This window comes from Vulpes vulpes, chromosome 12 (assembly GCF_048418805.1).
Source record: "Vulpes vulpes isolate BD-2025 chromosome 12, VulVul3, whole genome shotgun sequence".
Classification (NCBI taxonomy): Eukaryota; Metazoa; Chordata; class Mammalia; order Carnivora; family Canidae; genus Vulpes; species Vulpes vulpes.
Window position 1 is genome coordinate 61,847,532 of NC_132791.1, and position 21,642 is coordinate 61,869,173.

At 40.4% G+C, this 21,642-nt stretch overlaps 1 protein-coding gene across 1 annotated transcript in view; it reads right to left on the reverse strand.

Annotated features, from left to right (window-relative positions):
- The window catches only part of SNX2 (sorting nexin 2), a 58,735-nt gene extending 50,090 nt beyond the window's left edge, over positions 1–8,645 (reverse strand). The window contains exon 1 of the mRNA XM_025986435.2: positions 8,441–8,645. Within this exon, the coding sequence (XP_025842220.1) occupies positions 8,441–8,548 (108 nt within the window). The 5' untranslated portion in view covers positions 8,549–8,645. The remainder of the gene's footprint in view (positions 1–8,440) is intronic.
- Between the last annotated feature and the right edge of the window lie 12,997 nt (positions 8,646–21,642).

The following is a 21,642-nucleotide window of genomic DNA, read 5'->3' on the forward strand; positions in this document are numbered from 1 at the left end:
GACTATACATAACCTTTTGAAATGCAAACAAAACATTTACCACAAGGACCATATTTTGAGCCATAAAACAAACCTTAACAATATGATTATTTTTCAATAATTGGTGTTGGAACAGCTGGGTATGCATATGCAAAATACCCCATATCATGAACTTACATGTAAACTCAAAATGAATTGGAGGCATAAATGTTAAGTTGAAATTACACATGTCTAGGAGAAAGTGTAACTAAAACCTTTGTGACCTTGGGTTAGTGTTAGGAAAGGATTTCATATGTGACATCTAAAGTACAACAAAAGGATAGCTCGAAAATAGCATAAAAAGAGAAGGCACGGACCGGGAAAAAATCTGCAAAACTACATCTGGCAAAGGATTTGTATCGAGAATTCATAAAGAATTCTCAAAACTCAATAAAGAGATCCAAATTTTTAAATGGGCAAAAGATGTGAAAGGACATCACCAAAGATGATTTTCAGATGGTGAATAAGCACATGAAAAGCCACTCAACATCACTATTACAGAATGTATATTGAAGCCACAATGAAATAACACTACAAACCTGTTAGAAGGGCTAAAAATCACTGGTGTGCTGGTAAATATTTAGCAAACAGGTCTTTGAGAGGGAAGACTCTCATTTACAGCTTTTGCTCAATGCCTGCTGTGGCTATGTACCCCTCACTGAAAGTGGACTTGGAAGATATGTAAGTTACATGTACAAATACAATAGACATATAACCTCAAGAAGCACATGAAATAATAAAATGCAGTAAGAGAATTCAGAAGTGACAAGTTTTTAATATTTATTACATTTTAAAAAAAGATTTATTTATTTGAGAGAGAAAGGAGGAGCAGAATGAGAAAGAGAATTACTGAAGCGGACTCCCTGCTGAGTGCAGTCCAACACTGAGCTAGATCCCTGAATCCTGGAGATCATGACTTGAGCCAAAATCAAGAGTCGGCTGTTTAACTGCCTGAGCCACCAGATGCCCCACCTTCATTTTCAATGTAATTCATTTAAATATGTTTGTGTAACTTAATTTTAGCAATGGCTTTAAAAACCAGCTTACAAATTCCCAATTGAACAATATTTAACAATCACTTCTTTCAATCCAAAATAAACCAACCTAAAGCTCACCATTACCCAAAATCAAAACCGACATTAGCAAGAGCAGACAAGGTGTGGAGCAACCAGTATTCCCATTCATTGCTATGGTAATGTAACAAAACATCTGCTTTAGAAAAGGGTTTGGCAGTTTCTTTCTTAAGTGCCCCACCCCCACCCCCGGCCTTTTCCTCCTTGCCTTCCTTCCTTTAAATCTTTTATAATTTTATTAGATTTCAAAGCAGGAATGAATAGAAACTTGACCAGAGACTAAAATCTAGCTGCACAGAAGGTTCCCTGGGGCTAGCTTTTCAAGATAACAACATTCAATAATCATATAAAGCATGACTCTGAATAAAGGTAAAGTTTCTGTATTAAAATGACTTTGATGATGCCAGGAAATACACTGACATGCTTCTGTATTGAAGCATCGTGTTTTTTAAAAAATGAAACCATAGATTAACGATTCTCCGACTGGAATAACACTGTCCTAATGGGTATGGTCCTCAGTTGTATTAGTACTAGAGCCATTAACTCATGGGATGAAAAGCAAATGACTTCACCTCTTGTAAAGCGTTCTGGCAGAAGTACAGCAGTTTCTTACAAAGGCAAACATACTTCCCATACATAACCCAGCAATCCTCCTTCTAAGTTTTCATCCAAAAGAAAACTGTGTTCATACAAAAACCTGCACGTAAATGTTTATATTAGCTTTATTCATTAATGCCAGCAGCTGGAAACAACGGAATGGTCCTTCAACAAACAACTGTGATATATACATACAATGAAATACTAAATTCAGCAATAAAAAAGTAATGAACTATTGATAACGTACAACTATGAGTCTCAAACCATTCACACTAAAGAAGCTAGACAAAAAGTTTTATACTGTATGATTCCATCTATATGATATTCTGAAAAAATACAAACTCTACACACATCAGTGGTTGCCAAAGATTAGGACTGGGAAGGGTTGGCGATTCCTGGGTGGCTCAGCGGTTTAGCGCCGCTTTCAGCCCAGGGCCTGATCCTGGAGACCTGGGATCGAGTCCCGCATCGGGCTTCCTGCAGGGAGCCTGCTTCTTCTCCTTCTGCCTGTGTCTCTGCCTCTCAATCTCTCTGTGACTCTCATGAATAAATAAATAAAATATTAAAAAAAAAAAAAGGACTGGGAAGGGTTAACTATGTGAGAGAATTTTTTTTACATGAAAGTGTTCTGTATCTTGATTGAAGTGGTAGTGAATTTTACTAAATTGAGGTTAATTTTGCCTCAAGTAAAACTATCATCACAGAAAAAACCCATAGCAGTGCCATTTCATAGCAAAGTGGCTACTTGTAAAATTAACATCAAAAGCAAATTTTGTTCTTTTTAAGAAAAAAGTTGCAAAAAAAGTGATTAACTCTGCCTCAAGCAACTTCATATAAAGACATTTTTTACAGGCACTAAAAGTAACTCATTCTAAAAAACCAGAATTTAATGGTTTTAAGGGAAAAGTGGTCAACTTGATCCTGCCTCATTAAATCTTTCTAGTAATTTTCAACACTCACCCGCTTTAAACACTTGATGACAAAATGTCTTCTCCCTAAGAGAGGTAACTCACACTGAAATTTAAAAAAAAAAAAATGAGTACTAAATTGGAGGTCTACCCAGAGATCAAAAAACAGAATTGAGAAAACTTCTACACTGTTACTACCTGTTGTATAGGCATAGCACATACTAATTTAGAAGCTTTGTAGCAATAGTCCCTTGTCTTACTCTACTTATTCTCTTGAGAATTTCACCCACTTTCCAGATTTCAAAGATCATTTCTACGCCATCAAATCACTCAGTCTTCTATATCATTTTTGTGTCATGTGTATATTTCAATTACACATTGATCCCCTGGCATTGCAGGCAACTGTTCACACAGCTATGTTTATTATATTGACTCTCCTTGTTTCATACATGCCTTAGGACACAGACTTGCTATCCACAGCCTGGTTTAATGTAATCATTCAATAGGTTTATGACAGATTCCTAAATCAACCTTCTTCTTAGCCCATCCAGTATTTCTAACTACTTAATGTTCTTTTCATTGGTGTAAAGTATCCACAAATGAAACAAAACTTATAATTCCTGTGTCTAAGTAAGAATCACTCAAAGAGAGGGAGACATTTTAAGTCTCTAGATATCTAACGTTTCATCTACTGTTCCATCAATTCCTTTTCTCCTTTATTATTTGTGCTTTCTTTCTTGAGGTCTTTAACCTCGGACATAAAAAAAAAAAAACCTCCAACACATCAACTTACCAGTAATACCTCCTTTTCAAATTTACCTCTTAGGCTGTGGCACATTAATCTTCCCAGGTGATCATGTTAACTGCCATAAAAATCTTTCATAGCTCTCACCCACTTATAAACAAATTCCAAAGCCCTTCACAATCTCACCACATAGTAAACGTGTAACATCCTATATTCAACAACTCACACAGATTTTTTATGGTTCCCTAGAATACGGACTGACTCTTGAGTGACCCTTGCTATTCTTCCACTTTGAAATTTCATTACCCCTTCAAGGTCTCTCTTAAATATTAGGTCTTTAATGAGCTTCTCCCAGCCAAGAGAAGCATTTACTGTTCATCTACTATGTGTCAGAAACATCGATAGGAAGGAGAATCTCCCCAGTGTTTCAATGGTATTTTCAGTGGAAACTGGTATATTTTCAGACCATAGAATCACAACTTGTACCAGAGTTTTCTGAACATCTCTCTCTTCTCCACTGGAAATTTTCTGTTCTTAAAGATTTGCAGTAATTTGCTATCTGCACTGATGATCACCTAAACAGTATGGCAGAGAGTAAATACCCAAGTATTTGGAGGGTGAAGTCAATGAAGTCAGATATCTTCTGAGCATAGGGTTAGAGAAAAGGAATTTTAAGACCATCTGGAAACTCAATATGAAATGCTCTATAATTTCTATCATGTGACACTTGGGAAAACTATGGTCCTCATCTTAACTTCAACTGACCCTTATATTTAAGTTTGGTATGAGAACCAGGTGTGAACATCTATGGTCAAGTGATTTTTCAACCAGGATGCCAAGACACTCACATGGGAAAGAATAGTCTTTTCAACATATGGTGCTGGGACAATTGAACTGCCACGTGCAAAAGAATAAACCTCATGCCAAATACAAAAATTAACTCAAAACAGATCAAAGGCCTAAAAGAGCCAAAACCATAAAATTCTCAGAAGAAAATACATATGTAAATCTTCACGACCTTGGATTTGGCAGGGAATTCTTAGATATGACAGTGAAAGTATGAGCAACAAAATTTAAAAAATAAACTAGACTTCATCGAACAATTTTTAAACTTATTAAGGATGCCATCAAGAACATGAAAAGACAACCCAGAGAACGGGAGAAACATCTGCAAATCATATATCTGGTAAGGAACTCGCACCCAGAATACATAAAGAATTCTTATAACTCAGTAATAGACAATTCAATTAAACAATGAGCAAAGGATCTGAATAGACATTCCTAAGGAGATATACAAATGGCCAACAAGCATATGAAAAGATTCGCAACATCTTTAGTCAACAAGAAAATGAAATCAAAACCACACTTCAGGGCAGCCCGGTGGCTCAATGGGCCTGCAGTTCAGGGCTTGATCTTGGAGATCCAGGATGGATCTTGGAGCCCATGTTGGGCTCCCTGCATGGAGCCTCCTTCTCCCTCTGCCTGTGTTTCTGCCTCTCTCTCTCTCTCTCTCTCTCTCTGTCTCTCATGAATAAATAAAATCTTAAAACACACACACACACACACACACACATTCACACCCACTAAGATGAAGAGAACCAAAAAAAGTCACAATAACAGGTGTTGGTGAGGATCTGAAGAAACTGGTACCTTCATACATGGCTGGTGGAAATGTAAAATGGTGTGGCCACTTTAGGAAACCGGTCTGGCAATTATTCAAATGATTAAATGTGGAGTTACCATAGGACCCAGTAACTCTACCTGTACATAAATGTGTCTATTGCAGTATTATTCGTAATAGCCAAAATATGGAAACAACCCATACGTCCATCAACTGAGGAATGGATAAACAAAATATGGTATAGCCACTCAATGGAGCATTACTCCATTTCATTCCATTTTATAAAAAGGAGTGAAGCACAGACCTTGAAAACATGATGCAAGTGAAAGAAGCCAGTCATGAAAAACCAATTATATGATTTTATTCATACAAAGTCTAGAACAGAGAAGTCTGTAAGAGATAGAAAGTTAATCAGTGGTTGTTGAAGGTTGGGGTGTGGGGGCAGGCGATGATAGTTAAAACATACCGGGTTTCTTTTTGAGGTGATGAAAATGTTCTAAAACTGTGGTGATGGTTGCATATATCGATAAATATATTAAAAACTATTAAGTTGTACACATTAAATGAGTGAATTTGCATGGTATGTGAATTATGCATCAATACAGCTGTTTAAAATAGAGAACAAGGGATATAATATAAATTTTCTGACTTTTTTATTAAAGATTTTATTTACTTGAGAGAGTTGTTGGGGAAGGGGAGAAAGAGAGCAGACTTCCTGCTGAGCAGGGATTCCTAGGACCCTCAGATCAGGACTTGAGCCAAAGACAGATGCTCAACGGACTGAGCCACCCAGGCATCCCTTTATCTATTTATTCATTTTCAAGGTGTTGTCTCCATGCTGTTTTAGTGTAAGCACCTTTTAAGCTTAGGGTTGTAGCATTTAAGGAAAAAGCAGTATCCCTAAACAATTTAAAGCCTTGCCTCTCAGGTACCAAAAAGAACGAGCTTTCACTGGATTCTTTCTCCTCATTCCATTCCCTGCCCCCTAATGCCAGCTTTCACCAATTTCTTGTTTCATAGTCAAAACAGAAACAAACAATAGGATTTTTAAATATGCTTTGTTTACTGGATTTGGCTTTATGTGATTATTCTTGATTGTGAATGGAAAGGAGTCTAATACTGTCTTAATAAAAATATACATATACACTAAGTTTATGGTCATTACAAGCTTAACAAAGATGACAATGAAAATGTCTGTAATTTTATTTTCACCTATATGGATTTCAGTTGATTTTTTCCCTCCAAATGCTCTCAAAGGAACGTTTCTATATAAATAATAAAATTTTTAAAACTTACTTTTGCTTTCATTAAGAGACATTAAGTTATGCCTTTCAATTTACAGCTTAGTAATAACTATTCAAAGCAGATAATCTGCATCAGAATCATTTGGGGCTTAGCAACACATTATTGTCTATGGACCAGAAGGAAAGTCATGAGGATTTTATTAAAAATGCATAATAATAGACTTATCCCAGCTCTACAGAATCATAATTCGTACTTTAACAAGATTCCTAGGTAACTTAGTATAAAGTTTGAAAGCCACTGATCTAGAGCATTTATTACATATGCAGATTCCAGTGAGTTTGAAATGAGGCATCTGCATTTCAAACTAGAATCCCCTGACACACTGCTGTTTGAGAAGCACTTTTGAAAACAGAAGCAGAGTTCATGAAAAAAAAAAAAATCCCTTCAGAACAGTTTGCTATACTGAAAAGCACTGTTGTATATCCTTCCTGTTATAGTTTGGAAACCAAAAGAAGATTCTGAATTTACAAATCTCAGTTATACCACCTTAAAGTCCTGAATGAATCTATAAAATAAGGGATGTACAATCAAAACCAACTTTACAACTTACACAGTGCACTAACCAAGATTAAATTTTTTCATACTCAAACTTCTGTAGACTCTATTGAAAAAAAAAAAAAACCTTATGAAAAAGTCCCATCCAAATGGGAAATACAGATTATACTTCTTTTTAGTCAACTCTAAAAAAACCTCAATTATGCAGAATGCTTAGTGTTCACAGTATTCTGGTTTACACTATTAGGTCAATGGTTTGTTTTGATCCTAGCTGGTGGAAAACCTTTGCAGCCCTCAAAGGAAATACAGGCCTTTGAATCCTGGATAGATACTCTCCTTATTTTTAAGGAAAGCCTTACAGTACATTTAAAGAGTTAAAAAGATACTAAATCCAAAGGGTCAATTCGTTAGGCAAGAGAAGTCTTACTAATTCTCAGGAGATGCTACTTTGACAATGAATCAAGCAAACATTTACTAATTGGAAATGTTCAAGCCTGGGAGGTACACAAAGATGATCAAGGCACTATCCCTAGCCCCAAGAAGCATATGATCTGAGGGGAGGCGAGGTCTGACTGGGAACCTGTATACACAATTTGCACAGTATGGTCAGTGCGGAAAACGGTTCCCGGAAGGAAGTACCCAAGAAATGAATTTCAGATGATGAGTATTTGAAAGTAATTTCCAAATGATTTGGTGTCGAGTTGCACGAACCAAGAAAGCTTACTCAAAAAAAAAAAAGCACTTTATAAGGAAATATAGCCCAAGGTAAACAATCTTCTGGGCAATTTGCTTACATTCTAATACACACACACACACACACACACAAAACCGGGCTAGGAGGTGTGCGCGCCCTCAACAAATGCAAAGCAATTCAAACCCGAAGTGGATCTAGGAGGCCAAAGCAGTTAACGGTGTTTCCTTTTACAAAAACAGGAACACTCAACTTCAGAGATCGCTGACCATGCGAGAAAAGAGGAAAAAGGGAGTGAGGATCTGTTATTTCTCCGTGATAACTTAAACACACACACACACACACACGTACCAGCACTTTCCTGGACTACTCCCTCCCAACTTTATATTTTATAAACACTCTTATTCTTAAAAAGTCTAGGAACTACAGAAGACAAAAACCAGTTCAGTGCATTTAACAGAACACCGAGGCCCCTCCCTCCGGGGGAACCGGCTGTCGGCGCGGGGCCGCGACTGGGAGAGCGCTCCCCGGGGAGCCACGGCCACTCAACACCCCGTTGCCTGCTCTCCCCTTCCAGGGGCACACCCTCCCTGGGGAAGGGAAACGCGAGCGCCTCTGCCAAGGGGCTGCCGAGGTCGCCGGGAGGGTGGCGGTGAGGTTCGCCGGGACTCAGGGTAAGCCCCTCGGTGGTCTGGAGAGGAGGTGCAAGTGACACCGAGGAAGGCCAGCTGAGCGGGGAAGGGTGCTGGGATGCTCGGGCGAGGTCCCGGCCCCTGAGGCTCAGGTCGGCCCCCGGCGGCGGGCTGGTCTCCCTAGGAAGCCTCGCCGTCCAGGTACGTGAGGTGGAGCCCGCGTCACAGGTGTCGCCGGGACCAGGTCCCCGCACACCCGGGGGGTGGGGAGGCACAAGTGCTGCCAGGGGAAAGGCGCCTAAGGTGAGACGCGCGGCGGCAGCGGAGCGCGGCACCCACGGCGGCGCGGTCTCACCTCTAAGGTGGACACAGTGCTGGTGAACAGGTCCTCTCCGTCCTCCAGCTCCTCAAAGTCGGTGGGCTTCGCGTCCCCCAGCGGAGGAGGCTCCCTCTCGGCCGCCATCTTCGCTCGTCCCGACGACTGCGCGAGCGGGGCCTCGCGGGCCTGTCACGTGAGCACGCACGGCAGGGCAGGCGCGCCGGCCGCCCCTCCCCGCCCCGGCCCCGCCCCCCCGCGGCCCCGCCCCCGGCCTCGTGACCGCGAGCGCCGCGCTCGGCTCCGCCCCTTTGCCTCTCCTTCCACCCCGCGTGAGGGTCGCGGTCGCCTCTCGCCGTCCGCTTGCTGCCCCGACTTGGATGGGAGGCTCTTGGGCTCTTCCCACCCTCACCCCCGCAGCACGTCTAGGCCAAGCGATTTCTCTCGCTCTTGCCAGTTTTAAAGCTGGGAGGACCCCTTTTCGGATCTGCTTTAGGAAGTGGAAGGGTTTGGGGACCAGTCTTTGCGCCTGGATGATACACAGATCGAGGGCAAGATTGAGGATTGATGCAAAAGAGCCCGTCCGGGCTGCCCAACAGAACCTCCGAACGTGATGGAGATGTTCTTACCAGCGCCGTTCAGTGGGGTAACCAATGGCCACGTGTGACCGCTGAGATTGAGGAGCTGAGTGTTAAGATTTTATTTTATTTAAATCTAAATAGCCTCCTGTGGCTACAGGCTGCCTGCTGGCCAGTGCAGCTCTAGATAACAAAAAAGCCCTGAATAATTTGTTGTCTGAGGTTTACCCCAATTTCATAATGAGCCACATAATATTTTTCCTCCATAAAGGAAAGGAAAGGCTGGGCAAATAACAGGAAAATCAGTAGATGATTGGTAAGAGCATCATACTCCCATTCCCTCTGCCAATTACTGACGCTTCATCATGGAACCATTCCTTGAAGACTTGGAGCTTCAATTTCCTTAGCAGCAAAATGTTACTAATTCCCCCCGCTCACTGCATTGCACAGGTTGATTCTCAGGATCATCTGAGAAAATATGTGAAAAATATTCTGAAAGCTAAAAAGTGCTATGCTAATGCAAGGTATGCTCATGGAAAATTAAAAGAGGGCATGGCAAATAGCAACCTGAGGTTATAATTTTGCTGGAGGAATAAAAAGCTTTGATGGGCTTCTTTACAAATTTAGTACAAACTCTCAGCCTTCAGGGGCTGGGGAATTATGCCTGGCTTCTACTGGCTTTGTGCAAAACTTAGCATCTCTGGACTTATTTTTTAAACTGCGTTGGAACGGGTTTTTCTGCTTGCTGGGATTTGACTCTTAAATGTCTAAATTTCTATGATGAATATCAAGAAGCATTCGCCCAAACCATGATTAATTTCAGTAAGTATACCAAGACTCAAAAGTTGCTTGCATCCGTTTGATGCATAAGCCAGTTGTCACTATCGTGCTACCATCATCATTGCTATCTAGAACCATTGCTGTGTCCCTGTCCGGAAGAATCCGGTTGTTTAGGTGTATTCCCTGGCCTGCACCACACCAACGCACATGCAGTCTGGAGTCTGTCACCGATTAGACACTTCGACCTCTCTTGAAAGCTCACAGCATTGAAGTGATTCTTTCCTGCATCCCTGATTTTTACCTGTGCCTCTGTTTATTGCTTACTACTCCCTATTTTCTGCTACAATCATTAATATTCCTAGCTAAATTTTTGTACTGCCTGTCTGAATTAGTTGAAATACAGGTCCAGGCACTGCTGACAGAGAACCACATTAAAAGCGGCTGTTCCGCAAAAGGAGGTATATGCAGAATAACCTCCAAAGGCTAAAGGGAACATAAGACCAAAGAAAAAGGCCGGACAAGTCCAGCTTGACAAGAAATGGTTTTTTATTAAGGAGACTTACAGACAGCAGCGTGTCTTCGGTGGCAGCAAGACAAGCAGATCCCTGCAACCCCACCTCCCATAAGACCTGCTTTTATAGCCCTAGAGGCTGGGCAATACTTGCTGGGGGACCACCCAGGAGGAGAATGTTTGAAAATAGGTGTGTGTCATAACCATATCTCCAAAACAGATCAAGGACATTATGCCCTGAGGGTGTACTTAAGGGTGTGGTTAAACAAAAAGCAGAATATCGTGGGGGTGTTTGTGAGGCTGTACTCAAGAAGACTTCAGGTCACAGAGGGGTCATCATGACAGATTTGTCCAAGATGGCATTAGTCTGGTTCACATAGCAGCTTTAAAAAGTGTAGTTTAATTATCCCTCATATAGGACCATGAAGGCTCCATGAGATCATTCAAGGATTATAGGTTCCTTCTGTTGTTCTATCCTCCCTAGGATGTAATCTCTTCCTCATGGTCCAAATTGCCTCACCACCACAGCCACTTTCCAGCTGACAGAAGAGGAGTAAAAGGGAAATGGAATGCTATCCCCTTCCCTTTAAGGACTGAATCCAGAAGTTGCACACACTTCTGTCCACATCCCTTTGACCAGCTAATTAGTTACATGGCTATCCCTAGCTACAAGAGATGAGGAAAGGCAGTTGTTATTCCACTTCCTAAAAACTAGAGGTTCTCATACTCTGGAAGAAATGGAAATTATGGTAGAGAACCAGCAATCTCTGTTATAAAACATTCATTCAGTCTTCATGGTAGCATAACTGCATTTCATTCTGGGTAACCATTCCTTTCCCACACTCTGTTGGACGTCTCCTCCAACTCAAGGGTGGAGGGCATGACCTATGGCTTAAACCCAATAGTACAGACTCCCTTAGTCCTAGTGATCGGTGGGAGATCAGAATTGGCTGTTATTTCCCATAAACTCTCAGAAGCTTCGATTGTCTTTCTTTCCCTATTCAACCTGGATTCCATGAGCCAGAACTATAAAAATTGTCTTATTTTTCTCAGTTGTTTTTTTCGTTGTTTTTTTGCTCTTCTGTTTAATCTTCCCTGCAGTCCCAAATTCAACCAACAGCCTTTTTAATCTTGTATCTGTAGCACTAAGACCATTTGATATATAAACCCCAGGCTTGACTGAAAGTTCTGAAGTCCATAATCTTCAACCCCAACTCCACACTGCCTAGATACCATTTTTGTTTCTTTGCCAAATCCTTCAACTGTTGTTTCCAGAAGAGGTTCTGAAAATTTATTTTCTCTTAAGCAGGTCAAGCTACTAGCAAAGAAAGGACCCAGTTTGGCAGCACAACCCTAAGGATCATTTAAGAAATAGGCAAAGGGTGGCTCAGTGGTTGAGTGCTTGCCTTGAGCTCAGGTGGTGATCCCAGGGTCTTGGGATTGAGTCCCATATTGGGCTCCCCAGGGAGCCTGGTTCTCCCTCTGCCTATGTCTCTGCCTTTTTCTCTGTGTTTCTCATGAATGAATAAATAAATAAAATCTTAAAAAAAAGAAGAAGAAGAAGAAGAAGAAGAAGAAGAAGAAGAAGAAGAAGAAGAAGAAGAAGGCAAAGGAAGAAGTGCTATAAAGGAAACTGAAAATCGGTGGTCAGAGAGACAGGAAGCAGTCCAAGAGAGAGGGTTACAAAGGAAATGAAAGGACAAAGTATGTGGCTGTATCAAATGCCTTGAGTATACTGATAAGGTATTGATTGAAAAGGGTGAATCATTACTGAGTACAAAAGAACCAATCTAGCAAACTGTGATGGTTACTTTTATACGTCCACTTGCTCAGACCATGGTGCTCAAATATTTGGTCAAACACTTTTCCAAATTTTTCCATGAAGATGTCATTGGGATGAAATTAACATTTAAGTCAACAGACGTTGAGTAAAGCAGATTACTCTGTATGACATGGGTGGGCCTCATCCAATCAGTTGAAGGCCTTACTAGAACAAAGACTGGCCTCCCCTAAGCAAGAAGGAATTCTGCCACCAGACTGTCTTTGGACTTGGATGGCAACTTCTCCTTGCATCTCCAGCCTGCTGGTCTATCTACCTGTCTATATATTTATTTATTATTTATTTTTTTGGACTCACCAAATCTTCACAGTTCTGTAAGCCAATTCCTTAAAATAAATCTTTGTATGTATAATACATCCTGTTGGTTCTGTTTCTCTGGAGAATTGAGACAAATATACGAGGATAGACTATTCTTTCAAGACATATAAATAGAAGGAAGGATAGAATAGGTCAGTAACTTGCCGAAGACACAGGTTTATTTTTTTTCTTGTGCATGTTTTATTTTAGGGAGATTTACACATGTTTATATATTAGGGAAAGAAGTGAAAGCAGGGCAAGAGGTTGAAAATATAATATAGAGAGATACCATCAGAAAGGAAGAGATTTGAAAGTATACCAGCAGGAATGGGATAAAGAGCGAGACGTAGGAATTTGCCTTAAAAAAATGTATACTTCTTCCTCTGAGAACAGAGAAAGGGAGGTATTAGTTATTGTGTATAACAAACCATCCCAAATTTCATCAATGAAAACAAAACTGGGCACCTGAGTGGCTCAGTGTTTGGCTCAGGTTGTGATCTCAGGGTCCTTGGATCAAGTCACACATCAAAGTCCCTGTAGGCAGCCTGCCTCTCCCTCTGCCTGTATCTCTGCCTCTTTCTCTGTGTCTCTCGTGAATAAATAAAATCTTAGAAAAAAAACAACCCACATTTGTTATTTCTAATGAGGCAGCAAGGTAGTTCTGCTGGACCAGATTTGGTAAATCTTGCCTTGCCTTAGGGACTGTTTGTATTATATCTGTGGTCGGCTGAGGGATTGACCAGGGGCTGGTAGGACAAGGCTGGTCTTGACTAGGACATTTCAGTTCTGTAGCTTGTACTGTCATCCTTCTAGACTGGGTTTCTTTTCAACGCTGTGGCAGGGTTCCAAATAAAGAAGGTGGAAACACATAAGAACTTTTCAAGCCTTCAGAAAAGTCCCATAGCCAAGCCTAGGGTCAGAATGGGAAGGGACTACAAAATTGCAGGGCAAAAGGTGTGGAAAAGAGAGGCCAATAATTTGGGCTGTTGATGCAATCAGTTTACCACAGGGTGGATACATTTCTAGGCTTATTTGTAAATACTACAGGGGCAGGAAATGGGAAAAAGCAAGAGCAATATGGGTTTTTTTTTTCCCTATGGGATAAGAGAGGTTAATTTCTAAGAGAAAAGAGGTCAGTATCCGCACAGGTAGCATGAGGAAATTGAAGAGTATTTTCAATAGATCTGTGAAGATTTGTAGAGAACATTTACCAGGGACATATAAGGAACTGGCACACAGTACTGGAAGCCTAAATGAGGTGGAGACCATATGTTTCTGGTGGCAATAATCCCAACATTTGTGTTATTTTCTCCTGTAGTCTAGCATTGGAGGTGTAGGAGTGGAGGTGGATGGTTGGATTGATTCAAGGTTAGATATTTTGAGAATAAGCTTGGTGGAGGGCTGAGGCAGAGAGAATTTTGAGGCCCCTTAAAAAAGAGTGTCCTTGGGGCACCTGGGTGACTCAGTCAGTGTCTGCCTTCGACTCAGGTCATCATTTCAAGGTCCTAAAATCTAGCTCGGCATCAGGCTCCCTGCTCAGTGGGAAGCCTGCTTCTCCTGCTCACTCTGCTGCTCCCCCCTGCTTGTGCTCTCTTGCTTGCATTCTCTCTGGCTCTCAAATAAATAAATAAATACAATCTTAAAAAAAGAGAGAGGGGGAGGGTTCCAGAAATAGGTGGTTTCCAATGACAAGGAGCAATAGCAGGTGACATGCATCTAAAGAAAGAAGCACTTTTTTCAAGGGTATTAAAAAGTTGTAGTATAAAAGTAATATTTAGAACCCAATATGAGCTATACTTTTGGCAAAAAGTAACCTATTACTCAGGGCAAGGAGGTCAACGGAATTTTCTGGGAAGAAATCAATGTTGTAAGAACATTTGTTTGCATGGGAATTGTGGCTGCAGGACCTTGGTGAAAAGAGAGAATCGGAAGCTGGATATGGATGGAAGGGTGTATAGGAGTGAGGCCAATAGATCAAGATATGGAGAGAACTTATGCTTGGACTTAGCTTCCGGTGAGTGAGGTGACATCTAGCGTAGCAGCTGGGAGCAAATATGATTCATTATGATCTTTGCAATTATATTGGGAAAAATAATCATTTGGTTGCTTACCCAAATAATCCTTTGGTTGCTTAACTTTCGCAGTTGTTTGGTGAAAATATTTAAGCTCCTTACTGAAAGATAATGAAAGACTTCACATTTGTTGGGGGAAGGAAGGAAGTTGATCAGTCAAGCATGGTGTTCTCTTTCTCACAGATCACAAATGCAAACAACCTACCATTACTCAATGTGTCAGTGTTCCTTAACCTGTGAACTTTACTAATAGCTATGAAATGGATATATAGCTGTAACCCCTGTGTCTTGGTCCCTAAATGGCACCGAGTCCTAGATGCTAAACCATCCTCTGAAAATAACTGTTTCTTCACTTGTATTTCCTGAACACCATAAACGGAGACATGTAGATCATAACACTTAAAAGAACAAAAGCCCAGTATGTCTTCCTCTCCATTTTTCCCCTCGTACTACCGACTGACCCCATGCCTCTGACACCCCGGCAATACCCCCGCTAAACCCCTCACCTTATGTTTCTAGATGGTACTTTCCTACTGCTCACTTCCCTGGCCACTGCTACAGTCAGGGTTGGTTTCACAGCCATGAGATGTATGCAGCCACACTGCATCTTGCACTCAGAAGTGCCCCATTCTTAGTGTAATGCTTTGATGTCACTGTCTGCAAATTCTTAGCAATTTGGAACAAGGGGTCCTGCATTTTCAGTTTGCAATGGATCTTGCAAATTTTATAGCCAATTCTGACTCCAGTCTGCCAGTTATGACAGCACCAAGAAGATGCAGTGGGATTGGGTATCTCCTGTCCCACAGGGCAGGGGAAGACTAGCTTGTGCTCCACCTCAATGCTTTTCTTTTTTAAAAAAAATTTTTTTAAAGAATTTGTTTGTTTGTTTGTTTATTTATTTATTTATTTATTTATTTATGAGAGACACAAAAAGAAAGGGATGGGGGGGGGGGGCGGGGGGACACAACCAGAGGGAGAAGCAGGCTACATGCAGGGAGCCTGACATCGGACTTGATCCCAGGTCTCCAGATTCAGGCCCTGGGCTGAAGGCGGCGCTAAACCACTGAGCCACCCAGGCTGCCCTCAATGCTTTTCTTAAGAGAATTGATTAAGTGGCTTTGGTGGCTTCACCCTTGGCTCTCCACTCTCTTCTTCTGGGAACAACAAAGTGAATGCTGTAGACACTTAGATATTGATAATTCTTGTCCCATCAATACATTCTTTAGAGGATCATAAGTCAAGTTCAAAGACACATGGTTATAAGGTTAGCTTTCCAAGGACTGCTGCATGTGAAAAAAGGCTTAATGCAATTTTTTTGAAAAACAGGATGTTGGCAACAAAATAAGAGAATATTTAATATTTCCAAGAGATGTATTTATGAATACAGAACTTCTTGGGGCAAAGTTATTTACTTGGGTAAGCTCAAATAGGAATGGAAACCATTAAACATGAAAGACATAGGGAATTAAGGTGGTATTGGAGGTCAGGTGAAGAAACTGGACCGAAATGAAAACAAAATAAAATGAAACTAAAAACCAGTTATTGCAACATCTTTTTTCCAGTTTTTTTGTAAAGCCTGTGTCCCACATCAGAGACTTTCTTGTTCCAAGGAAAGATTATATCTTTTTGTCCTTCATTGCCCTTGATACAGTACCTTACACATTGTGCTCTATCAATATTTGCTGTTTAATTGAAAATAAATATAAAATAGAAACAGCCAATTCTTTTAGATCAAAGGAAGCAAGCTGTCAGCCTGTGGGCTTGACTCAGATGGGTTTTATTTGGCCCACACTGTTTTTTTTGTTTTGTTTTGTTTTTTTTACATTTCAATGAATTGGCAATATTTAAAAATCAGGAATTTCATGTAAAAATCCAGATTTCTGGCTTGTCTTTAAAAAATTAAAAGATCTGGCTACGTATGGCCTAGGTTTCTATGGGTATATGCTCTCCAGGTCTCTGAAGTTTCCAGTTCACCCTGTTGCCCTCCCAACATAAACACGTTCCCACCTGCCTGCACCTTCCCCCCCACCCAACAAGTGACTTGATCCCCCAATGTGGGGGACTATGTGACTAAAGTCTGGCCATCAAATTATTTAATGTCAACAGAGTTTTATGCACTACTTCTGGGAAATGTCTTAAAAGGATGAGACCTACTCTTCCCCCACTTTCTTCTTCTGTGGGGTGGAATTCAAAATTAATTGCTGGCACCCTGACAGACATCTTGGACCATAAAGTACACTTAGGTCTGGTATAGCAATGCAGTAGAGGGGATACCAGTCCCTGGCTCTGAGAATCTGCCTTGCCAGCCCAGAGATGTCTGCCTCCACCCTTTTCCATCAGACAAACACAACCATCTATCTTGTTGAAGCTACCATTGTTGGGGAATTTCTGTCACCCATAGCCAAACCCAACCCTAAATAATACAACTACAAATTATCTCTGATAAGCAGGAGTTTCCTATATTTTTACTCTTATGAAAAATTAAATATCATGAAAAATCATAGTCTTTGGAAAGAAGGATGTATGCGGTAGAGCCCATGGTTTCAGAGCAGTGTACATTGCATGAATACAAATTGATTGATCCATCTCTAAAACTACTCTGTGGTGGCAAAGTTTGCAGGCTTTGCAGTTTCTGATTATTCTTTTCCTTCCAACTTCATCTATAAGATGAGGATAATAAAAATAGTAACTTCCTTAATAGTGTCTTCAAAAGATTAGATGAGATAATGCTCATAGCCAGAGAAATCTCATTCCTTAAATTCTAGGCAGATGAGGCAGGATGGTGGCCTGGAGGCAGTAAGGCATATGGAACTAAAGAGAGGCACATTTTATTTTCTGCTTACTCTGCTCTTCCCACATCAAGAAGTAGTACAAAGGGTGGGAGGAATAGTGAAGAAGTTTTCAGCAGACCATGAAAGAGCTATGTTGTTACTTCAAGCCAGCATATATATGATCTATTTAAAGTTAAGACTAATGAGAGAATCTCAAACCCTACCATTTTTATATCACACTTGAATCATCCCTAAAAGCAGTACATGTACATCTGATGTTGACATTTGAATGGGAATTATATTTTCTTTCAAAGCACCCTTAGTAGACAAGCAAATTCTCAAAAGAACCCTGAGTTTACTGAGAAACTTAATTCCCTCTGTTAGAGTGAGCTTCTGGTCAGAGTAGTTCTCATGGAAAAGGAACACTGTACATACAGAACATAGACATTTATCCTTCTGTTATGGAACAATTTCCATACATTTGCATAATACTTTTGGGGGGGGGACCAATGTGCCAGCAAACTAGAATCAGAAGAAATTCCATCCATTTGGTAGGTTTTTATTTTAATAAAATTAAAAAATTTTTCCTTATGCCAATATCTAACCCCTTTCTAAAATAATCTCTAGTGAAGTCTAAAACTTTAAAAATATCTTTAGTTGAAAGTAAATATAGGGCTTAGGAAAAATAAAGAAGACAGTATCATTTTAAGGAAGTAATTTAAAAATGGTTTTATCTTGGCAAACAGAGCATAAATGGAAAATATTTGCATAGATGGAAAAAGAATATTATACATACAGTTAATATGTTATTTACAGAGCTAGATTGTGACACTATTGTTCATTATTCAGTGTCCATAATGAGAACATCTTATTTTTCAGTGTGTTTTTAAAATTAAAATCATCATTTTACCAATGAAGAAGCAGGCTTCTATCATTCCCTGTTGCCCCACATTTGTTTTTTATTCTTTTATTTTTTAAAGATTTTATTTATTTATTCATGAGAGACACAGAGAGAGAGAGAGAGAGACAGAGACAGAGACACAGACAGAGAGAGAAGCAGGCTCCACACAGGGAGCCTGATATGGGACTTGATCCGGGGTCTCCAGGATCACGCCCTGCACTGAAGGCAGTGCTATACCGCTGAGCCACCGGAGCTGCCCTGTTGCCCCACCCACATTTAAAGGAATATTCTAATTAAATTAAAAAGCTAAGACTTCTTTATATTAATAATGATATGATATTTCATGAATAAAATATACAAATGACCCAGATTTTTAATCTGAGAAACCATTATTGTAATTAGTAAAGACTTTGCTAATAATTTTTTTCTCACAGTTTTTAAGCTCCATGAAGATGTGATTATGGGGACATTCTTTTTTTATAGTTGTCTATTTATTTTTGTGTGGGTAGGATCCTTCAGGTAAATAGCTATTATTATTATTATTATTATTATTATTATTATGGGGGGGCATGGAAGTGGGGAGGGGCAGGAGGAGAAGGAAAGAGAATCTTAAGCAGACTTCTGAGCTCAGGGCCCCATGCAGGGCTGGATCTTACAACCCTGAGATCATGATCTGAGCTAGAATCAAGAGTCAGATGTTTTACCGACTAAGCCACCCAGGCACCCTGGTAAATAGCAATTATAATGAGCCTTTCTGTCTTTGATGCCAGATTCTCAAAGTATTTGAGGCCTTTAGATATCAAATGGTCTGATAAAACTAGATTAAAGATAGAAATTTAACTTTGGATACCAATGGTCTCTTTAAAGTGTTAGTGCATTATTGATTTTTTTATCCTCCCTTTATCCATGATTTTGCTTTCTGCTGTTTCAGTTAACCTGAAGACAAACATGGGCTGAAAGCAGATGATCCTCCTTCTAACATAGTGTTAGAAAGAAGATCAGTAGTAGCCTAACGCTTCGCTACAGTGCCTGTGTCATTCCCCTCACTTTATCTCATCACGTGGGCAATTTAACGTCTTACATCACCACCTCCTTTCAACACAGAGTCTACTTGAGGATTCTGTCTCTCCCTATGCCTGTTTCCCCTCTCTCACACATGCACACACACACTCTCTCAAATAAGTAAATAAAAGATTTATAAAGAGAGGGAGAGAGAGAGAGAGAGAGAGAAAGGAGGGAAGGCAGAGGGAGAGGGAGAAGCAAACTCCCCGCTGAGCAGGGAGCCTGACTTGGGGCTTGACCCCAGGACCCTGAGATCATGACCTGAGCTGAAGGCAGATGCTTAACTGACTGAGCCACTCAGGAACCCCAATATATAAATCTTTAAAAAAATAAATAAAAGAATTGGAGGGTCCCGTTTGCCTGGCAGCCCCTTGCCTGAATGAATGCCTGGCTCCCATTGATATGATTGGGCATTCCTATCTCTGTCAATAAGAGGGCTATATCCAGCCAGCCCAATGGGAGGGATGACCCCTGATGACCACCTCCCTGGGACAGCATGATGCATTAGAGTGTACGGACTTCACGCTGCTAGTGTCACAGCCACCACTAGTTCATGTCAACCTTGTTTGTTGGGGCAAAGTCAAATGCAATTTTCCTGCAAGATTTGTTGACTGTATGAATGTCTTTACCCATTCATCTCCTTCACCAGCCTATGGTAGCTGGAGAAACTAAGTCTTAGCTACATTTTGGCTAATGATCCTTTCCTTTCTCCCTCACTTGGTCATGAGAGCATGGGAGATGACAATCATTTTGTTTATGCTTTTTTCACTCTCTGTGGGACTATGTCTTTGTGTAAAAGTCTATTTATAGACAATAGTGATTCTCAAACTTGAGTGTGCAACAGAGCTCTCTGGAGGGCTTGACCAAATACAGATTTCTGGGCTCCACCCACAGCATTTCTGATTCAAATGGTCTAAGGTGGGGCCAAGAATATGCTTTTCCAAAAACATTTCCATAATATTGATGCTTTGGTTTAGAATAGCACATTTTGAGAACCACTGCTCTAGAAGAAAAAAAGCCAATTTTGGCTCTATTTCTAGAACTAGAAAGTTAGTTCTTAAATCAGCTGTTACATAGTTTTATGTCTTCCAGATCTTTGAGTATTTAAGTATCATTTTGTTTATTGTCATAAAATACATCAAATGGATTCCTTTGTGTTATTCAAATAAGTGCTCTTTGATAATGTTCAGATCCTAAGGCTCTGGATACAGACTTGGGTTTACGTGCAGGGGGAGCAAACAGCCACTCTCAATGATTTGCCTCTCTCTTCATTGGCTTTCCATCTGGTTTCCTGCCTGCAGGGTGTAAGCTGAATTTTCTACAGCTACTTTCTACTTTATTATTATTTTTTTAAGATTTTATTTATTAATTTACTCACGAGAGACACACACACACAGAGAGACACAGGCAAAGGGAAAAGCAGGCTCCATGCAGGGAGCCCGATGTGGGACTCAATCCCGGGTCTCCAGGATCACACCCTGGGCTGAAGGCAGCGCTAAACCACTGAGCCACCCGGGCTGCCCTACTTTATTTGTTTTTTAAGACTTATTTATTTGACAGAGACAGAGGGCACATTCATGTGAGCTGGAAGGGGCAGAGGGACAGGGAGAAAGAAAATCCTCAGGTGGACTCCCTGCTGAGTATGGAGCCTGACCTGGGGATCTATGGAGGGATGGATGTGGGGCTTGATCCCCAGATCCGGAGATTATGACCTGAGCCTAAATCAAGAGTTGGCTGCTTAACCAACTGAGCCACCCAAGTGCTCTGCCACTTTCTTCTTTAAATAATGAAGGCCAGAGCAATTGCCTCCAGAAGGATAAGATCAAAAAGAAAGGAAGAAGTAAAGGAAGGAAGGTGGCTGCAAAAGGAAGGAAAGAAGAATGAAGGAAAATGAGGAAAAAAATGAAGGAAGGAAGGGACAGGGAAGAAAGGAACACAGAAAGCTTTAATGATTTTTTTAGAAATGTTCTTAAAATGATACATTTACAAACTATCTGAAAGGAACTATATTGACATTATATATATATATATATATATATATATATATATATATATATATATATATAACCACATGTACACACAGGTGTATTTCTCAGCCACAAAATGGATAAGATCTTGCTAGTTCTGAAAACGTGGATGGACCTATAGGGTATTATGCTAAGTGAAAAAAATCCAATGTAGAAAGACAAATACCATCTGATTTCACATATATGTGATTTCCAAAATACAAAACAAATGAACAAACAAAAGAAAATAAAAACAGGCTTATAGATACAGGAAGCAAATTGTTGCTGGTTATCAGAGTGGAAAGGTGGGAGGGGGCAAATGAGGAGCTTTAAGAGGCATGAATTTTCATTTCTAAAATAAATAAGTCATGGGAGGTAATGTATAGCATAGGGAATAGGTACAGCAGGTAATATTGTAATAAC